Source organism: Glycine soja, chromosome 7, assembly GCF_004193775.1.
Source record: "Glycine soja cultivar W05 chromosome 7, ASM419377v2, whole genome shotgun sequence".
Classification (NCBI taxonomy): Eukaryota; Viridiplantae; Streptophyta; class Magnoliopsida; order Fabales; family Fabaceae; genus Glycine; species Glycine soja.
In genome coordinates this window covers 18,591,228-18,613,049 of record NC_041008.1, presented here as the reverse complement: position 1 = coordinate 18,613,049, position 21,822 = coordinate 18,591,228, and the positions used below count along the sequence as shown (strand labels likewise).

At 43.4% G+C, this 21,822-nt stretch overlaps 1 protein-coding gene across 1 annotated transcript; it reads left to right on the top strand.

Moving 5' to 3' along the window:
• The first annotated feature begins 433 nt into the window (after positions 1 to 433).
• LOC114420471 lies at positions 434 to 805 on the top strand. Its single transcript, XM_028386360.1, has one exon. It carries the CDS (start codon positions 434 to 436, stop codon positions 803 to 805), a length of 372 nt encoding a protein of 123 aa, XP_028242161.1.
• The last annotated feature ends 21,017 nt before the right edge of the window (positions 806 to 21,822 follow it).

Here is a 21,822-nt window from a genome sequence, read left to right as displayed (position 1 = left end):
TAGCTAAGCATTTCTGGGAATTCTTCTGGAGGTTTTGGAGCTAATACAGAGAAAAATCCCATAAAAGAATGTAAGGCTGTCATGACTAGAAGCAAGAGGGAGACTATTGTGAAGGATGAGAGTAGGACTATTGAGGAGAAGGAGTTAAAAGATGAGGTAGAAAAAGAAAATGAGGGAGATCAGTTGAAAGAGAGAAAATTAAATGAAGAGGAGGAAGAAAAAAATGAAAAAAAAGAGAGATGGTGAGGAAGAGAAAAAGACTAAGAGTGAGTTGGCCAGAGAGTAAAAGAAGGAGGTTGTTCTAAGTACAGGAAAGGAAGCACCATATCCTTTGGTGCCATCTAAGAAGGACAAGGAACGACATTTTGCTCATTTCCTTGATATCTTCAAGTAATTGGAGATAACTATTCCATTTGGAGAAGCCTTGCAATAGATGTCGCTTTACTCCAAGTTTCTCAAAGATCTGTTGACCAAGAAAGGCAAATATATCCACAGTGACATTGTTGTGGTGGAGGGAAATTGTAGTGTTGTTATCCAGAGAATCCTTCCACCAAAGTATAAGGATCCAGGGAGTGTTACAATCCCTTGCTCAATTGGTGCTATGTCAATTGGAAAAGCCCTTATTGACTTAGGAGCTAGCATTAGTTTGATGCCCTTATCCATGTGCAGAAGGATTGGAGAGCTAGAAATCTTATCAATAAGAATGACATTGCAGATGGCAGATCGCTCAATCACAAGGTCATATGGTGTAGTGGAGGACGTGTTGGTCAAAGTGCATCAATTCACTTTCTCGCAGATTTTGTGAAAATGGACATTGAAGAGGATGTTAAAATTCCACTGATTTTAGGTCATCCATTCATGTTAATAGCCAATTGTGTGGTTGATATGGGAAAGGGTAATCTAGAGATGAGTGTGGATGACTAGAAGGTTACCCTCAATTTGTTTGATGCAGTGAAACACTCAATTGACCGAAATGTCTATTCCAAGATGGAGGAGATTGAGAATGACATAGCTCAGATTTCCAAAGCTAATGTTTCACAAGACCCATAGAGGTACCATACGTCAAGCTAGTGACGTTAAAGAAACGCTTACTGGGAGGCAACCCAGCTTTTTCTTGATTTTCTCAATCATTTTTATGTTCATCATTGCATGTAGTTAGGTTTTGACTTAATTGAGATTGCTAGAGTAAGATTTTAAACATGTTTGGTATGATAGAGGGGTTGGCCAAAAGCTTATTTGAAGCATTGGATGAGGAAAGAACTTAGAAAAAATTTTCAGTCATCCACCTCGCTCAGCCCGCTCTATGCGCTAAGTGAATCATACTCTATATGCTGAACGAGTAGCATCTCTCGCCAAGCGTGCAACCCCCAAACATTGGTTGTTGGGGTCTCGCTAAGTGAGACAGTCGTGCTAAGCCCAGAAACCTCTCTGGAATTGCATTTAATGGAATAGGGCTAAACGCGACATAGTCTCTCGCTAAGCGTGTCTATGCGATAAGCGTAGAAGGCTCTCTTCTTGGATTTTCATGGCTATTGGACTAAGTGTACCATACCCGCTAAGCCCATAACTCTCTCTAAAATGGCATAGCGCTAAGCGAGCCCATCTCGCTAAGCGTGACCCCTCTACTGCATCATGAGGCATTTAATTCGATAAGTGAGCCATGTCCTACTTAACGAAAGTTGCAGGCCAATAAGAGTTGCATAACTCGCTCAGCGCACACCTGTGCGCTAAGCCCAAAAACCTCTCAGGTTTCTTATTTTTCGAATTGGGCTAAGCGAGTTGGTCTCGCTAAGCGCATGAGTTTAAATCCTGAAAATTCAAACGTCACTGAGTGCTCGCTTAGCGAGTCACTTGTGCTTAGAGAGTAGATCGAAACTGCCAAAAATAAAACATAAATGCCTTAAGCAGTTACCATTTGCACAATCTTATAACTTCCCTTTCTCTCATTTGCAATCATTGGCATTTCTCTTGCACTGTTCTTCCATTTCTCTGCTCATTGCCTCACATTCACTCACTCATCTCTGCAATCCAAGTAAGTGCTGCAATCCCTTGTCATTTTTGAGTTTATTTTGTGAACCCTAGGGTATAAGACATTTTAATTTCACTGTGATTTTGATGTTGTTGATGTTCTAGTTTCTTAGTGTCTTGTTTAGATTGTATGTTGTTAGGGCTTTAATTTAGTAGGTAATGTAGGTTGATTGCAGGGTTGTGCCTTAGGCTTCCTATGCCTGAAAGTGGCTAGGGAGTTGAGGTTTCGAAGCCTCAATTTTTTCTAGAAATTTCAATGTACTTGCTAAGCGAGCCCTGTCCCGCTAAGCGAGTTCATCATTTTTGTTTACATTTATACATCTCTGTATGAACTCTCTAAGCTACTGCACTACGACTTAGCGAGCCTTTAAATTTCAAGTTTTTAATTCCTAAGTTCGTATGGACTTGCTAAGCCGACATGCTGCACTTAGCGAGTAAGCTTAGTTAGGCCGATGTCATAGAGGCTTTTGGTATTCTGGTTGCGACTAAGCGAGCCACGCTCGCTAAGCCACCATGCCTTTGAATATGAATAAGCCTAGGCTAAGCAAGTCTATCTCGCTCAGCCCAATGCAGTTTAGTTTTGCGTAATTTTGTTCATGTGCTAAGCGAGTCGTGTTCGTTAAGCACAATTTCTTCTCTGTTTTTGAATAAGGCTTAGCGAGCTTGCTCACTAGCGCTAAGCTATTAATGTTGCAGTAGTCGATTCCCGCTAAGCGCTCACTAGCGCTAAGCCTAGGTAGTGTGTCGCACTAAGCGAGCCATACTCGCTTAGCCACTGTGTTGTTTCAGCTAAGTGAGGGTGTCTCGCTTAGCTAGAGTCTTTATTTTTCTGTTGTCGCGCTAAGCGAGCCCTGCGTGCTAAGCATATGATGTTATTTTCTAAAGGCGCGCTAAGCGAGTCTACCTCGCTAAGCGCCCGGTCCATTTTCCTATTTTATTTTCTGTTATCAGTCTTCAATAAAACCTGTCTAACTTCCTTTCTCGTGCTTGTTTTGATGCAGATGGCCTCCAGAAAGAGAAGAGCATCCACTTCCTGACCTCAAGAGCCATATGATACCACGAGATTTGTATCAGAGGTCGCTTAGGAGAGGTACGAGCAGAACATCCACTCTAGGAACATCCTCCCTGAGATGAATGTGGATCTCTATGTCACCCAGTACGACGAGTTTCGAAAGGAGCTCGAGAGGAGGTGGTGGCACAAGGCCTTGACCAGGCAGCTTGATAACCACATTGATGTGGCCCAGGTCAAGGAGTTTTATGCAAACTTATTGTCACAACCAACCCTTCGACGGGAGGGCAACGCGAGGGCTCATGGGTGCGTCTTCCATGGGAGAAAAATGTGCGGAGTCGCCACCAATGTTTATTTGAGGAAAACGTCGGAAAAACCGGAACATGTGGTCTACGAACTTCAAGTGTGAAAGGTTCGAGAGTTGTATTTACGCATGGGTAAGGTATTAGCACCCCATGCGTTAGCCACAAGGGACGATAGCCTTTGATTAAATGTGCAATATCATGACTTCAATTTGTTTTATTTTCCCTTTTTATGTCTTTTTGTGTTTTTATGCTTTTTATGTTTTTAATTTTGGTGTGGTCGACAAGGGTGTTTCCCTCGTTCCCACGTATTCCTCAATTGCGATGAGAAAATCAGACCTACGTAGTTTTTTCAGAACTAAACATTGGTTAAGTTGTTTTTATCTTTTTTCGCAAGATATATTTTAACCAAACAAAATTCGTTTAAGGTGTTGGACCATTAAACGATCTTTTGATTTTTGGAAAGGAGAGAAACGTTAAGGCGTTGGACCATTAACGATCTCTTGGTTTTGAAAGGAGAGAAACGTTAAGGCGTTGGACCATTAACGATCTCTTGGTTTTTAAAAGGAGAGAAACGTTAAGGCGTTGGACCATTAACGATCTCTTAGGGTGGTCGACAAAAGCAGGACTTTTGCTCCTACGTATCCTCAATTGCGATGAGGAAATCAGACCTACGTAGTTCATGCAGAAGCGGTAAAGTTATGTGTTGGTTTTATGCTTTGAATGGTCCATTTTAACCAACAAAAGCAAAGAGGATCGTTTAAGATGTTGGACCTTAAAACGGTTTTAAGTGACTTTTCCAAACAAAGCTTGATTTGTGAGTTGATTTTAGCATTAGTTTCACTTTGGTTATAAGTCAATTAATTCAAAGAAACTTTCAAAGAAAAATGTCCGATTGATTTTTTATTATTATTTTATTCAAATATATTTTGATGATTTTATTCAAAGATATTTTGATTATTTTATTATTATTTGTCTTTTTTTTATTTAATCTAGGTTACAACGCGAACAATCGGTTAGATTTCATTTTAACAGTGGTTAAACGAGATTACAACACAAATGATCGGTTGAAATTCATTTTATCAATTATTTGGCAAGATAACAACTTAAATTAACGGTTAAAGCACGTTAAAAATGGAAGAAGAGAAAACCGAAAGTGAACGAAATGAAAATAAAAGTAAACAAAACAAGAAATGAATTGAAAGTCTCGGATTTGAACACTTATCGGTTGAAGAACGAATAAAGAACGAAGAACAGATGAAGAACGGTGAAGAACGACGGAAAATATTCATGGATTTGCTCATGGAAACATCTCAGAAGCGTTACGGAAGCACCTCGACTTGGATTTTCTTCATGAAAACACATTTTTTTCACCCAAAATAGCCGAAATGCATAGCCTAGGGGTCATGAACATTTTTGAAACAGCCCCCTCCCCTATTTATAGGGAAAACAGGAGGTGCTTGCCGCCCAGAGGCTTGTTGAGGAAGATTTCCGAGCGCACCTTAATTACTAAGTTCACCCCCCTTTTCGTACTTTACAGAAAAGTTACGGAAGCCTTACGGGAGTGTTTCGGACTTGATTTTCCGCTTTTTTCTCTTCCCTTTCACCAATATTAAGTGAAATATGCTAACCTAAGATTTTCAAAAATTTTGCGGAAGCATTACCGAAGCCTCGGATGCCCCGGATGACATTTTTCAACAAACCGGGAAGGAGCTTGCCATCTAGTTGCTTCCTCCTTAAGCAAGCCTGCTTCCAAGATGTTCTGAAAGGGCCTAGATTCGAATTTCTATTTACACCCCTATCTTGATAAGTTCATCCCCTGTTTTTGTGTTTTTGGCTGTTTTCTTTTCGAAACCTCACGGAACTTTACGGATTCCACCGTGATGAGTGTTAAGCCTTCCGAAGTGATCAACAATGATCCCCAAATGAAATTAGAGTGTAACAATTTATTTACACACACCCCACTTTACTAAATACACTCCCGATTTCATGTGTTTAGCTAGTTTCTTCCTGAAACATCCTGGAACTTTACGGATTCCACAACGAAGGGTGTTAAACATTTTAAGGTGGTCAAACGAAGGTCACGTGCCAACAAACAATGGTCCCTGGAGGAAATTAAGGTATGACAGTTGCCACTCGTTACTTATCTTTTATTGGAGATAAAAGGGAAGTAAAGATAAGATATTAATTTCGTTCAAGCTGAATCTTTACCCGACCGGCATGAAGACATTGAAATTCCTTCTTTTCTCGTTTAATTCATTTTCATTTTCATTTTAACTTTTTTTATAAAAAAAACGTACAAACAAAGGACATCAAGTCCTATGAAGCACAGGGGAAAAGGATATTGAAGTTTTTGAGGTGAAGACATTGTCGTCTTCGAAATGCAAATGAAGACATTGTCGCCCTTCGAAGGCATGCAATGACTGAAGACATTGTCGTCTTCGAAATGTAAATGAGGGTCATTGTCGCCTTTTGAAGCATGCAATGATTGAAGACATTTTTGTCTTCGAAATGTGTGAGGACATTGTCGCCTTTGAATTCATGCAATGGTTGAAGACATTTTTTTCTTCGAAATGTGTGAGGCATTGTCGCCTTTGAAGGCATGCAATGGCTGAAGACATTTTTGTCTTGGAAATGTGTGCGGATTACCGTATAGGGCGTCTATGCATGCTACTTGACTTCTCACAGGTTGGGGTAGCATAAATGTGTGTACGGATAACCCTTGGGTGTCTTTGCATGTCACCTGATTCTCATAGGTCGGGGTAACAGATCTTTGTGTGTATGGATAACCGCTGGGTATCTCTGCATGCTACTTGACTTCTCAACGGTCGGGGTAGCAAAACTATGTGCGTACGGATAACTGCTGGATATATCCGCCTATCACCTGACTCATGGGTCAGGATCAACAGATGTTGTGTTTGTACGGATAACCACTCGGGGCATTTGTTGGATCAAGTGGCCTTGGAATAATTAAGAAGGGGGGTTGAATTAATTATTGATGAACCTTTACTAATTAAAAACTTATCCTTCTTAATTACTAGATTCAATTAGGCTTTTACTATAATGTTAAGAAAGTAAAGAACATAAATAGAAACTCAACCAAAAGTAAAAGCGCACAACGGAAATTAAAAAGTGTAGGAAAGAAGAAGACAAACACAATATTTTTATACTGGTTCGACAACAACCCGTGCCTACATCCAGTCCCCAAGCGAACTGCGGTCCTTGAGATTTATTTTCAACCTTGTAAAATCTTTTACAAGCAAAGATCCACAAGGGATGTACCCTCCCTTGTTCTCTTTGAACAACCAGGTGGATGTACCTCCACTTGAACTGATCCACAAGAGATGTACCCTCTCTTATTCTCAGTTACAACAACCCAAGTAGATGTACCCTCTACTTGTACCACAAAGGATGTACCCTCCAATGTGTTAAGACAAAGTTCTCAGGCGGTTAGTCCTTTGAAACTTTGTGAAGGGGAAATAAAAGATATCTTAGGCGGTTAGTCCTTTGAAATATTTTGTTTAAGGGAAAGGGAAGAATCAAAAGAATTCTCAGACTGTGTCGTTTTGAATTCTTTGAAAAGGGAGAAGGGAGACATAAAAGAATTCAGGCGGTTAGTCCTTCATTCTTTTGGAAAAGGGAGAAGAGAGACACAAAAAGAATCAGGCGGTTAGTCCTTGTCGAATTCTTTTTGGCAAAGGGAGAAGAGAATGAAAAAGATGAATAACACAAGTTTTTGAACAAAGAACTTTTCTTGAAAGAGAAAGTTTTGAACAAAAACTTTTAGAAAGATGAAGAGAAGATGAATTATAAAAAATCTGTTAAAAAACAGTTGTTCTAAAATTCATGCCATGGTCACATATTTATAATCATTTGATGACTCAAGTTAAAGTTTATGACTCTTGGCAATTTCTTTAAAACTAATCACTTTAAAAGGTTATGACTCTTTTAAAAAACTAGTCACTTTAAAAGTTGTGACTCTTTTGAAAACTAGTCACTTAGAAAAGTTGTGACTTTTGAAAGAATCTTCAGAAACAAGTCACTTGAAGAATTGTGACTTTTGGAAATGAGTTTTTTGAAAACAGTCACTGGTAATCGATTACACATCAACAGATGTGACTCTTCATTTTGAATTTTGAAAATCTTAACGTTTTAAAACACTGGTAATCGATTACAAGGATTGTGTAATCGATTACACAAGTTGAAAATGTTTAAACACAAGTTGTAACTCTTGAAATTTGAAATCTTAACGTTTAAAAACACTGGTAATCGATTACTTCCTTCTGGTAATCGATTACCAGAGAGTAAAACTCTTTGGTAATGATTTTGTGAAAAATTCTTGTATAACTCAATGTTTTGAAAAACTTTTTAATACTTACCTTGATTGAGTCTTCTCTTGATTCTTGAATCTTGATCTTGATTCTTGAATCTTGAATATTGAACTTCTCTTAAATCTTGAATCTTCTTGATTTCTTCTCATGAAACTTGAAATTAACCTTGATCTTGAACTTATTGACTCAATCTTGAAATCATTCTCTTGGGATCTTTGTCATCATCAAAACTACTTGAATCAACTTGATTCATCATCATGAAGCTTGCTTCTATAGTATTTCCGCCTGCCACCTGACGCATGGGTCAGAATTAACAGATGTTGTGTTTGTATGGATAACCACTTGGGGTATTTCCGCCTGCCACCTGACGCATGGGTCGGGATTAGTAGATATTGTCTTTGTACAGATAATCAGTTGGGTATATTCGTTTGTCACCTGATGCATAGGTCATGATCAGCAAATGTTGTGAGACCAAAAGAGTCTCAGCCGGAAGATGCTGACATCTCCAGAAAGGGTGCAGACAACCACATTGGTCTCTGCGTGTCAACGGGCTCGCTTGCCTCTTGTTGACGAAAGGTGCGGATAACCATAAAGTATTTCTGCATGCTACCGAACCCTTGAGTCACGATATCAAAGGTGAGACTTTTTCGCGGTCTCGGTCGGAAGACACTGACATCTCTGGAAAGGGTGCAAATGACGACATTGGTCTCTGCATGTCAACGGGCTCGCTTGCATCTAGTTGACAAAAGGCGCGGATAACCATAAGGTATCTCCGCATGCTACCGGACCCTCGAGTCACGATAGCAAAGGTGATACTTTTTTGCGGTCTCGGTCGGAAGACGCTGACATCTCCGGGAAGGTGCAGATGACCACATTGGTCCTTGCGTGTCAACGGGTTGGCTTACCTCTAGTTGACGAAAAGAGCGGATAACCATAAGGTATCTCCGCATGCTACCGAACCCTTGAGTCGAGATAGTAAAGGTGAGACTTTTTTGCGGTCTCAGCCGGAAGACGCCGACATCTCCGAGAAGGATGCAGATGACCACATTGGTCCTTGCGTGTCAACGGGCTCGCTTGCCTCTAGTTGACGAAAAGAGTGGATAACCATAAGGTATCTCCGCATGCTATCTGTCATACCCTAATTTCGTCCGGGGATTATTACTTGATGACATGCAACCTTTGGTTAGCCGCTTTGAGATACTTGGCGTCCTTTGTTGCACAATAAATGAAGTCCTGAGACGTCTCAGAAATCTAAAGGAAGCAGGCTTGCGCGATCCCTGAAATTCTGTAATGTGGCGGAAGTCGAAAAGAGGTGTTTTTGCGCAATCCGTAAGTTTCCGTAACTTCTTCGAAAGCTAAAAAAGAGTAAATACATAATCCGTAAGGATTCATAACCTTGCGGAAGAAAAATAAGTATCGTTACGAAATTCGTAAAGTTTCATAACATTACGGATAAAGAATCACAAAAAAAAGGCAGGGGGGTGTATTTAGTAAAAGTGGGGATGCAAATAGCAACCAGGCCCACTTGGGCCCTCCAGAAGATTCCTCCAGAAGGCTGTTGCTTCTGGAGGAAGCAACCTTGCTCGCTTGGGCGAGCTGGGTGGCAAGCTTTTCCCCCATTTTGCTATAAATATGGGGAGAAGTGAAGAAGAAAAGGGTTCAGCCCCTTAGGCACTTCTCTCTCTCTCTCGAAATAGCTGAGGAAAATTAGTTCCGTGAAGAAAATCCAAGCCGAGGCGTTTCCGTAACGTTTCCGTGAGTAATTACGCGATGATTCTCGATCGTTCTTCAAGATTCATCGTCCGTTCTTCGTTTTCTTCAGTCTTCAACGGGTAAGTACCTCAAACCAAGCTTTTCAATTCATTCTATGAACCCGTGGTGGTCCACATTTTGTTTCATGTATTTTTATTCTCGTTTTCATTCGCTTTTTATACCCCCTTTTGACGTGCTTAAGCCATTTATTTAAGTCATTTCTCGTTTAATCTAAAAATAAAATAAATTTCCACTGATCGTTTGAATTGTATCATCCGTTAATTTTGGTTAAAATGAATTCCGACCGTTCGGTCGTGCCGTAACCACGTTGGAAATAAAAAAAAAGGAGGTAAAATAATAATATAATAATTAAAAAAATACCTTTTAGTAAAGTAAAACGGAAAATCAATCGGACGTTTTCTCTTTGGGATTTCTCATTCTTAATTGAATTGACTAATAACTAAAGTGAAACTAAGGCTAAAATCAACTCGCCTAGTCAAGCTCGTCCACAAAAATAGGTTTTTGAAATTTTATCATTTGAGTTTCTTGCTAAGTAAAATGGATCATTTTTAAGGTCCAACGCCTTAAAATGATCACCTTTCAAGTAAAAAGAATCACTTGATTCACGCATAAGAAAAAACTACGTAGGTCTGATTTCCTCTCCAAAGGAGGGTACGTAGGAGCAAAAGCCCCGCTTTTGTCGACCTCAAAAAAAAAAAAAAAGAAATAAAGTTAAGATAACACAATTCCACAAATTCTAAAAAATAGGCTGTTGTCCTTTGAGACAAACGTAAGTGGTGCTAATACCTTCCTCAAACGTAAATACAACTCCCGAACTTAGAATTTTCATTTTGACCGGTTTCCTTCGGTTTTTCCGACGTTTTCCACAAATAAACGTTGGTGGCGACTCCGCGCATCTTTCCTCCTTTGGAAAGTGCACCCGTGAGCCTCGCCCTCGCTCGCCCGCGAAGGGCACGTTGCGACAGTTGGCGACTCCACTGGGGATCTATTTTTGTGAGTTAGGCCTATTTTGAGGAATTGTGGATTTTTGAAACTTCGTGTGTGCATTTGTTGAAATTGTGTAAAATGTAAATAACTACCGTCTATTTCACATTCTTTACACTGCATTCTAAGCACCCACGGGTTTGAGTAAAAAAGGGGCCCTACACCCGGGTTCATGGGAATTTAAGGAGTGGAGGTGAATCTATCATCATGCTAGGTCTCTGACTTGCTTGATAATAGTGAAACCTCGTCTAGAGCTTTCTCTCTTTATATTATGTTGTCGCTGGTATTCCATACCGCCACAATATTATTATCTTGAGTGATGATACCTCTAGAAAACAGCTGTGTGAGTTATGAATTGTTGGGGAATAGTTATTAGAGACCCCTAGATATTGTCCTATAGGTTTCCAAATAGGGGCAAAGAGCAAACACGCTCCGTGCCATTCGTTCTCATGCATTTTCGGTAAATAGCACTAGTTTATAGTTTTGCTAGTGATGTTTGGTTTCTTTAGAGTAATACGTAACCTTTTTAATACTACGTTGAGGCGCCATCATGCCCAAAACGTAGCATTAAAATTGGATCTCTGCGGTCTCGTATGTGTGAATTACCCCTTTGTGTTGTTTTCTTTTCGTTTCATGCATACGCATTGCATCATTCATGTCGGAGTCTTGATCCACCCCTTTTTTAGGTAAATGATGGGGACAAATCAAAACGGCAAAAGGTTTTATCAAGTCAAGGTTAAAAGTCTAGATGTCACTAGCCTCAAGGAATTGGGACGATTGATGGGACCTCTCCAAAGGCGAGCCTTCCGCAAAGTGTACGGGAAGATTCTAGATTTGGCCGCAGCGGAGGTATTTACAGAAGCTGTCGTATCCCTCGCCCAATTTTATGACCAGCCGTTGAGGTGTTTCACGTTTGGGGACTTCCAAATGGTACCAACTATTGAAGAGTTTGAGGAAATATTAGGATGCCCTCTTGGGGGGAGAAAACCGTATCTTTTCTCCGGCTTTCTTCTTCCTTGAGTAAGATTACGGCTGTGGTTGGTGATTCAGCGAAGGAGTTGGATTGCACGAAGAAAACTCGGAACGGTGTAGTGGGATTGCCTCGGAAATACTTGGAAGGTAAGGCAAGGGATATGGCAAGCCAAGAGAAGTGGGGCCCGTTTGCAGATATTTTAGCCTTGCTGATTTTTGGGGTTGTCCTCTTCCTGAACGTCGACGGTTTGGTAGACTTAGCCGCCATTGATGCTTTCCTCGCATATCACCATAGCAAGGAAAGTCCAGTGGTGGCTATCTTGGCAGATTTGTTTAACACCTTTGACCGGAGGTGTGAGAAAAACAGTGCACGGATTCTCTGTTGTTTACCCGCTCTCTGTGTATGGTTGATTTCACATCTATTCTGACAAGACACGAGACACCCGTGTCCGCTTCAAAGCTATCGCTCATGCGCCGAAAAAGGAAGAGTCGATTGGGACCAACATTTGGCTGGGATAGGGGGCAGCGCGATCAATTGGTTTCCTCGTTGGAAGGAAGGCAAGGAAGGAGTTCTTTTCTCGTGTGGGGACTACCCTAATGTTCCACTAATAGGGACTAGGGGTTGTATTAATTATAATCCCGCACTCGCCATAAGACAGCTAGGGTATCCCATGAGGGGAGCGCCAACCGAAGAAAGTCTCTCGCCTTTCCTTGTGAGGGATCTAGGCGCGCAAGGTCTCAAGGTTATACAAAGAATCCACAAGGCGTGGAGGAATCCATTGAAGAAAGACAAGGAGCTTAGGGGCATCCGAAATGGCGTCATTGGAGGTTATCATGGATGGCTAAGAATTCATGCGCGAGGGTTAGATTGGCTCTCCAAATTGAAAGTTATCGATGAGGAGAATTTCGAAGCTCCGGAGGAAGATGAAGAAGTCTGAGCTCTAAAATTAGAGCTAGGGAAGACAAGACTCGCCAAGGAGAAGTTCAAGTCAGCTGCTACACACATCCGGAAAGAGTGCACCGAGTTACAAGAGAAAAACGCGGCCACTACAAAAGCCCTTGAACAAGAAACCAAAAGGGCCCGCAAGGAGGAATATGGCCGAGAGAAATTCCGAGGAGCATTGTGGGGTAGTAACAATGAGCTCAAGCTCCGAAGAGAGGAGAGAGATCGGTCACGGGTGCATGGCATGATCTTAAAAGAAGAATTAGTTGCTTGCGCGAGGTCCAAAAGGAGTTTGGCTCAACACTTGGAAGCCACGGAGCGAAGCATGCTAGCTATCTTAGGGCAATACAAGGAAGAATTGAACCAGTCCATGGCCCATGAACAAAAGCTAGTGGAGGATTTTGCACAAGTGTATGCCGAAAAAGAAGCAAGAGGGAGGGTGATTGATGCGTTGCATCAAGAAGCGACTATGTGGATTGATAGGTTCGCCTTGACCTTAAATGGAAGTCAAGACCTCCCGCGTCTGTTAGCCAAAGCAAAAGCCATGGCCGAAGTGTGTACTGCCCCCGAGGAGATCCATGGGCTAATCAATTACTGTCAGCACATGATAGATTTGATGGCCCATATAATTAGGAATCGTTAGGTTCTTTTGTAACACCTTTGTATAATCTTGGCTAGATGAAAGCTTTGTTCTTTTTATAAAATGAGAAGTTCTGGACTCATTATGTTATCTAAAAATCTTGGGGTGGATCCAAGTGCTCCGATCATCCATTTGCATACTCATGTTTTGGTGGCATACTCACCGTTGTTTATTTCTTTGGGAATTTCATCATAACTAAGAAAACACCAAGGCACCCCTATAACACTCGATCCAGAAAAATGGATAATGAAGAGGGCGTGCAGGAACAGATGAAGGCCGATCTATCGGCCTTAAAAGATCAAATGGGCTCCATCTCGGAGGTCATGTTAAAACTTCAGAAAACCATAAAGGATAAAGCCACCACAACCGCCTCCAGTACAGTTAGGGAAGCGGAGCCGGTGCTGCAGCCCGCCTTGAATCCGGGCCTAGACAGAAACACGGCCGTGTTCGGTCGAAGGTATAGTCCGCAAGCTTATCCTTATGGCCTGCCTCCGGACTTCACCCCCCGTGCCACCCCGAAAGATTTAAGCCAAGCCCCTACTTTTGAGGGGCAACTCCCACCTTATGAAGACTATCCCGGGCAAGACGATGGGGAAGGAGATACCCATCTTGGCCCCCTGCCGAACATAGTCCGTCATACCCCGGCCTCACCCACACCCGTAAAAGAATCTGTTCCCTTTGCGGAAGATAAGGGAAAGATTGAGGCGCTTGAAGAGAGGTTAAGAGCAGTTGAGGGCCTTGGCAATTACCCATTCTCGGATTTAGCGAATTTATGTCTCGTGCCCAACATCGTCATCCCTCCCAAGTTCAAAGTACCGGACTTTGATAAGTACAAAGGGACGACATGTCCAAAAGGGCATCTCCGGATGTATTGCCGGAAGGTGAGGGCGTATTCTGCGGACAAAAAGTTGTTGGTCCATTTCTTTCAAGACAGCTTGACCGGGGCAGCTGTAGCATGGTATACCAATCTGGAAGCTTCCCAGATCCGATCATGGAAGGACATGGCAACTGCCTTCATTAGGCAGTACCAGTACAATACGGACATGGCTCCCGATCGGAACCAGCTTCAGGGTATGACTAAACGAGAGCATGAGTCCATTAAGGAATATGCCCAGAGATGGAGAGATCTCGCAGCCCAAGTCGTACTGCCCATGACGGAAAGGGAGATGATCACAATTATGGTAGATATGTTACCCACGTTCTACTATGAAAAACTGATAGGCTACATGCCAACTAACTTTGCGAACCTCGTCTTCGCCGGAGAAAGGATTGAATCCGGGCTACGAAAAGGCAAGTTCGAATATGCTGCCAATATGGCCCCCAACAACAACAGAAGAGCCCCAGCAGTAGGCGCGAGGAAAAAGGAAGGAGACGCCCACGCGGTCACCACCGCCCCAACATGGATGAAAGCACCCCAAAATATGCAAAGCTCATACTAGCCCAGTCCCCCAAATTTTTTAATCCGAGCCGGGAATTCCCTCCCGACTCAAGTAAAAGGACCACCCGCAGCAGAAAGAGCGTCGACCCAACGCACAGCCCCAACCGCACCCCGGCCAGTTAATAATACAGCCCCCGGCGCGACCTATAAATATGCACAGCACCCGCCCCCGAAAGACAACTTCCCTCCTATTCCCATGGCATACTCCGAGTTATGACCTTCATTATTGGAGAATCATTTGGTGGTGGCCATACCCGGGAAGGTTCTCCAGCCACCCAACCCCAAGTGGTATGACCCGGGTGCCAAGTGTGTGTACCATAGTGGAGTTCCCAGACACAATATTGACTCATGCATCCCGTTCAAGTATAAAGTGCAACAACTGATTAGTGCCGGCTGGCTAGCGTTTCAGGAGGAAGGCCCAAATGTTAAAACCAACCCGCTAGCTAGTCATGGAGGGGCTAGCGTGAATGCCGTCGAAGAGGACGGGCCATCACGGACAAAGAGGTTAGAAGAAGTGGTTACTTCTAGACGCTTCATCTATCAAACACTGCAAGCAGCATGCATGGTCCCCCAAGGTGGAGATGAAAGGGACGAATGTTTATTTCACCTCGGGGAGTCGCATGACATGGAAACCTGTCCCGCGGTGGAAGAATTGCTTCAGCGGCTCATGGATTGCGGGCAGCTTGAAGTGTCCATAGGAGGGAGGGAAGAACCACAAATTTGCATGCAGTCAGAAGAGAATAAGGTTCCTCTAACCCCCAAGGCCCTAGTAATATGTTTTAGGAAAGGGACCAGCTCCACACCCATATACCCCCGGGCGGCACCCAAGTTGACGCCATTTGCATATCAAAGTAATAAGGCCGTTCTGTGGAAGTATACCCCTCCCGCATCCAGCGAAAGAGTTGCAACCGAAGTTGACTCCCTATCAGCTAAGGTAACCAACATCACCGGCCTCAGTGGCGTAACCCGCAGTGGTCGGGTGTTCGCTTCCCCTCACCCGGCGGAATTGCCCTCTAAAGGGAAGGCGCCCATGGTCCAAGAGCCCACAAACATAGCCACCCCCTCGAAGGAAGTAGATCCTCCCGTGGCAAGAGGAGCCGAAAAGAAAGAGGGATTTCAAGGAAAAACAGTGACTTTGGAAGAGGCCCATGAGTTCCTCCGCCTCATCCAACAAAGCGAGTTTAAGGTAGTCGAGCAACTAAATAAAACTCCAGCAAGGATCTCTTTGCTTGAACTACTCATAAACTCCGAGCCTCATCGTGCGCTGTTGATGAAGGTTCTTAACGATGCCCATGTAGCACATGATATCTCAGTGGAGGGTTTCGAAGGCATCGTTAATCATATAACCACCAACAACTACATCGCGTTTGCGGAAGAAGAGATTCCCGTTGAGGGGAGAGAACACAACAAGGCTCTACATGTGTCGGTGAGATGTATGGACCACGTTGTCGCGAAGGTACTTATCGACAATGGATCGAGTTTAAATGTAATGCCGAAGACCACTTTGGAAAAGCTTCCTTTTAGTGCATCACGTTTAAAACCGAGCTCGATGGTGGTGCGGGCCTTTGATGGTACTCGGCGGGAAGTAATGGGGGAAATCGACATCCCCATTCAGATAGGCCCCCACACTTGCAATGTGGTGTTTCAAGTAATGGATATAAATCTTGCCTAAAGCTTCCTCTTGGGAAGACCGTGGATTCATGCCCTGGGAGTGGTCCCTTCAACGCTTCACCAGAAATTGAAGTTCGCAGTGGGTGGACTTTTAGTGATAGTGTCGGGTGAAGAGGATATGTTAGTGAGCTGCCCCTCCTCCGCTGATAGGATATGGCCCGGCCGTATTAGCCAGTGTTTCACCAGCGCTGGAATGGTGTCCGAGGAGGAGGTGGCCGCGATAGAAGAGGAGTTCCCTCAAGACCCACCAAGTTTTGTGCAACCATGCCACCCCGATTCCCAAGTGGGGAACTGGCGCGTGATAAGCCAGTCAGAAGTCTATACCGCCGATTCAATGTAATTAGAGCCTATAGATTTCCGTCCTCTTTTGTTTTGTGAAACCTACCTTATTAAATAAACAAAGAGATCTTGTTTCATCTGTTCTTGCAGTACCACCTTTTCTCATATCATTTTGCATGTTTTTGTTTCTTTTGTCTTGTTTGGTATAGATGTGAGGGTCGATTCTTTGAGGAACCTAACAACGAGGGTTTGACAATCGATTTCGATCGAGATATAAGCCAAACGATAAACAAGGAAGAGGAAGAGGACGTCCTGTCACCAGAGTTGGAGAGGCTGGTCGCTCAGGAAGAACGTGAAATGAAGCCTCACCAAGAAGAAACCGAATTGGTAAACTTGGGGACCACAGAGGAAAAGAAGGAAGTAAAGGTAGGAACCGGTATGACCGTGCCTATCCGCCAAGGCTTGATAACCCTTCTTAAAGAGTATCAAGATGTCTTTGCGTGGTCATATCAAGATATGCCCGGTCTGGATTCCGACATTGTGCAGCATAAGTTGCCTTTGAATCCTGGGTCTTCTCCGGTTAAACAAAAGTTACGAAGAATGAGACCCGAGATGTCTTTAAAAATTAAAGAAGAAGTAAGGAAGCAGTTTGATGCAGGTTTCTTAGCTGTGGCACGGTACCCGGAGTGGGTGGCCAACATTGTCCCAGTCCCGAAAAAGGACGGCAAGGTTCGAATGTGTGTAGACTACCGGGACTTGAACCGAGCCAGTCCTAAAGACAACTTTCCCCTGCCACACATTGACATATTGGTAGATAATACAGCCAAATTCGCCCTCTTCTCATTTATGGATGGTTTCTCGGGGTATAATCAAATAAAGATGGCACCCGAAGATGTAGAGAAGACCACTTTCGTCACCCTATGGGGAACGTTCTGCTATAAGGTGATGGCCTTCGGACTGAAAAATGCTAGGGCAACCTATCAGCGTGCCATGGTGGCGTTGTTCCATGACATGATGCATAAGGAAATAGAGGTCTACGTAGATGACATGATTGCCAAGTCTCGGACTGAGGACGAATACCTTGTCAATCTGCGTAAGCTGTTTGGACGGTTGCGGAAATACCAATTAAAACTAAACCCAACCAAATGCACCTTTGGGGTGAAGTCGGGGAAGCTGCTAGGATTTATCGTAAGTCAGAAAGGGATAGAGATAGATCCCGAGAAAGTGAAGGCCATCCTTGAAATGCCGGAACCCCGCACGGAGAAGCAAGTTCGGGGGTTTTTGGGCAGGTTGAATTATATCGCGAGATTTATCTCGCAACTCACCCCTACATGTGAGCCCATTTTTAAACTGTTACGTAAGAACCAAGCGGTCCTATGGAACAGTGACTGCCAAGAGGCCTTCAAGAAGATCAAACAGAGTCTCGCGAATCCCCTGGTGCTCATGCCACCTGTAACAGGAAGACCTCTTTTTCTGTACATGACCGTGTTGGACGAGTCTATGGGGTGCGTGTTGGGTCAGCATAATGATTCTGGGAAAAAGGAGCAAGCCATCTATTATCTGAGAAAGAAGTTTACCGCATGTGAGATGAATTACTCAATGCTGGAAAGGACATGTTGTGTTCTGGTATGGGCATCACATCGGCTTAGGCAGTACATGCTCAGCCATACCACGTGGCTTATTTCCAAAATGGATCCCGTGAAATACATCTTTGAAAAACCAGCCCTCACGGGACGAATCGCTAGATGGCAGGTACTATTATCTGAATTCGATATCGTTTACGTCACCCAAAAGGCGGTAAAGGGAAGTGCCTTAACGGATTATTTGGCCCAACAACCCCTCCAGGATTATCGACCGATGCACCCCGAGTTCCCAGATGAGGATATCATGGCCCTGTTTGAAGAGAAGGGAACGCATGAGGACCTAGACAAATGGATTGTTTGCTTCGATGGGGCATCAAATGCTTTGGGCCACGGAGTAGGGGCAGTCCTTGTATCCCCGGATGATCAGTGTATTCCTTTCACGGCTAGGCTAGGTTTTGATTGTACCAACAATATGGCCGAGTACGAAGCATGCGCCCTCGGGGTTCTGGCGGCCATTGATTTTGATGTAAAACTACTCAAGGTGTATGGAGACTCAGCTTTGGTGATACGCCAGTTGAAAGGAGAATGGGAAACTAGGGATTCGAAGTTGATACCCTATCAAACTCACATCTTGAGGTTAGCCAAGTACTTTGACGATATTTCCTTCCACCACATACCTCGGGAAGAGAATCAAATGGCTGATGCACTAGCCACCCTGGCATCCATGGTTCAACTTGCCCCACACGGGGATCTGCCGTACATCGAATTCAAATCCCAAGGCAGGCCGGCATATTGTTATGCAATAGAGGAAGAGCGGGATGGGAAACCGTGGTATTTCGACATCAAGCAGTATGTCGAGAACAAAGAATACCCACCAGGGATTTCTGACAATGACAAAAGGACGTTGAGGAGATTGGCTACTGGTTTCTTTGTAAGTGGTACCATCCTGTACAAACGAAACCACGACATGACCCTCCTACGATGCGTGGATGCCAAAGAGGCGAACTTCATGATTGAGGAAATCCACGAGGGTTCCTTTGGGACACATGCCAATGGGCATGCTATGGCCAGAAAAATTCTTAGGGCCGGTTATTATTGGCTCACCATGAAAAGCGATTGTTGTGCTCATGTCAGGAAATGTCATAAATGTCAGGCATACGCGGACATTGTCAATGTTCCCCCACATCCTCTGAATGTTATGTCCGCCCCTTGGCCTTTTTCTATGTGGGGAATAGATGTCATTGGGGCCATCGAGCCCAAAGCGATGAATGGTCACCGCTTCATTCTTGTGGCGATAGATTACTTCACCAAATGGGTCGAAGCAGCTTCTTATACTAATGTCACAAAGAATGTGGTAGTTAGATTCATAAAGAAGGAGCTGATTTGTCGATACGGACTCCCCAGGAAGATCATTACTGACAATGGCACCAATCTGAACAATAAGATGATGCAGGAGATGTGCGAAGACTTCAAGATCCAGCATCATAACTCTACCCCTTATCGGCCAAAGATGAATGGGGCTGTAGAGGCTGCGAATAAGAATATCAAGAAGATTGTTCAAAAGATGACAGTGTCATACAAAGATTGGCACGAGATGCTGCCTTTCGCCCTACACGGGTACAGAACTTCGGTGCGAACTTCTACTGGGGCAACGCCGTATTCCTTGGTTTATGGGATGGAGGCAGTACTCCCATTTGAGGTAGAGGTTCCTTCTCAGAGGATAATGGTAGAATCAGGCCTAGAAGAGTCAGAATGGGCTCAAGCACACTACGACCAACTTAACCTTATTGAAGGTAAGCGTTTGGCCGCCATGAGCCACGGGCGTTTGTATCACCGAAGGATAAAGAATGCATTCGACAAGAAGGTACGCCCGCGCAAGTTCAACGAGGGGGACCTCGTGTTGAAGAAGATGTCCCACGCTGTTAAAGATAATCGGGGCAAGTGGGCCCCAAATTATGAAGGACCTTTCATGGTGAAAAGAGCTTTTTCTGGGGGTGCTCTGATACTCACCCACATGGATGGCGAGGAATTGCCTTCGCCCGTGAACTCCGATGTAGTTAAACAATATTACGCTTGAAATCTGGGGCAATCGAGGGGACCGTTGCATGTTCTTTTAATTCTGAGTTTTTTGTTCTTCCTGGTTTCCTCCAGAGATTCCCTTCCTCTGTATTTGTTCTTGTTCTTTTAAAAAGAGGAAAAGTTGGGCGAGGTTTTAGTCCTCCCTTTGGTTTCAAACTTTGTGTTTTAGATTTGTTATAGGCATGAGCCCTCTTCGCTCGGTGTATGGGGTGCCCCAAACGCTTATTTAAAATTGAACCTAACCAGCCTTCACTAAAATAAAATCATCGCATTAGCAACATTCATACATGCACATGCACATGCATATCTTGTGATAGCAAGGAGCAGAATCGTCTCAGGTCACAGTTAGAAGTCAAGACAAGTTGACTGCGGGAATCAACCAAGGTAAGACGATGACCGGTCACGATTGGTCGCATATCATTTGGCTTGTACTTGCAGGTACTTAGGGATGGAAGCGAATGAAGGATAGGATCGCGACCGACCAAGCGCCACCCCTACCCGGCGCTAAACAAGCAGAGGACGTCGCTGCAAGGCAGCCCAGTATCCTTTGCGTTCACAGTTTCTTTTACTATTGTTTGTTTTAAATAAGTAATCAACACCTAATTCTAACTTAAGTAGGTTCAAGTTAGGCAAAACGCTAACCCGTAAGGGAGGAGGGGACATGGTTAATATTCCCCTAAAAAAAAAAAAGGGTAGCAGGTTAGCTCGCCTGGGCGAGCAACCCCTGCACCCAAATTATAAAAAACGAGGGAGGGGAACGTTTTGGCATCCAAAAACTCCCCCCCCCCCTCATTCAAGAAAGAAAGAACACGAAGGCTTGCAGTTCTTGCCCCCTCAAGCCACTTTTGGTTGCCTTTTGCTTTCATTTTTGGTGTTTCAATTCACTCCAACAAGTAAGTATTCCATCCTTGATGTTTTTGCTTCCCATTGATGTGCTTTCTTCATCTTTTGGTGCCTTAAATTGTGAGAACATGCTTATATTTGTGAGGCAGTTTTGGTTTGCTTTGGTGCTTGTTTTCTTGAATTGAGGATTTGAATGAAAAGGCCTTAGGCCTAGGTTGTATTCTTAAGCAATGGGGCATGCCACATTGCTCCCCTTCTCTTGCAATTCATGTCCAAACATGCGCTCACCAAGTGCTCGGTGAGATGCCCCAATGGTGTATGAATATGATTTTGTAAAAATTGGGATGGTGGGGCTGTTTTTATGTATGTAGGTACAACATAGGAGATTCAAAATAGGTGTTCAAATGCAATTCCAAGCTTAGGAACCCAAACTTGTAGCTTCAATGCAAGGAAACATGCTTATGGCTAGGAATCCAAAATTTGGTTTTAGGATTAGAAAAGCATGAAAATAGGGATTTGTTTGTAAGAATTTGGGCTGCCCCATGATTGGTACTTTGCACCTAAGTAACGTGGGAAATGCTTTTCAATGATGTGTAGATATATGTGTAAATATAAAGGGCATGAAATTCTTTGTAAAGGGTGAAGGAATATTGAGGTCCCTTCCTAAATGAATGTATGATAGCACGGGATTCCCTTTTGAATGCAAGTATGTGCATAATGTTATATATCTTGCCAATATGCGTAAGTGTATGTGAAACAATGAAAGTTTGTATGGTATATATATTTTGAGTGTGTGTAGGTAGTTTGTGATAGCAAGTGTTTAGGACATAGTTAAGTGTAAATTTTGACGCAATGCCTTAAGCGTGAGAATGTGTGTCCTTTCCAAAATGCATATATATGTATGACAATTAGAATGTGTTGGATGGCCTCTATGTTGATATAAATAG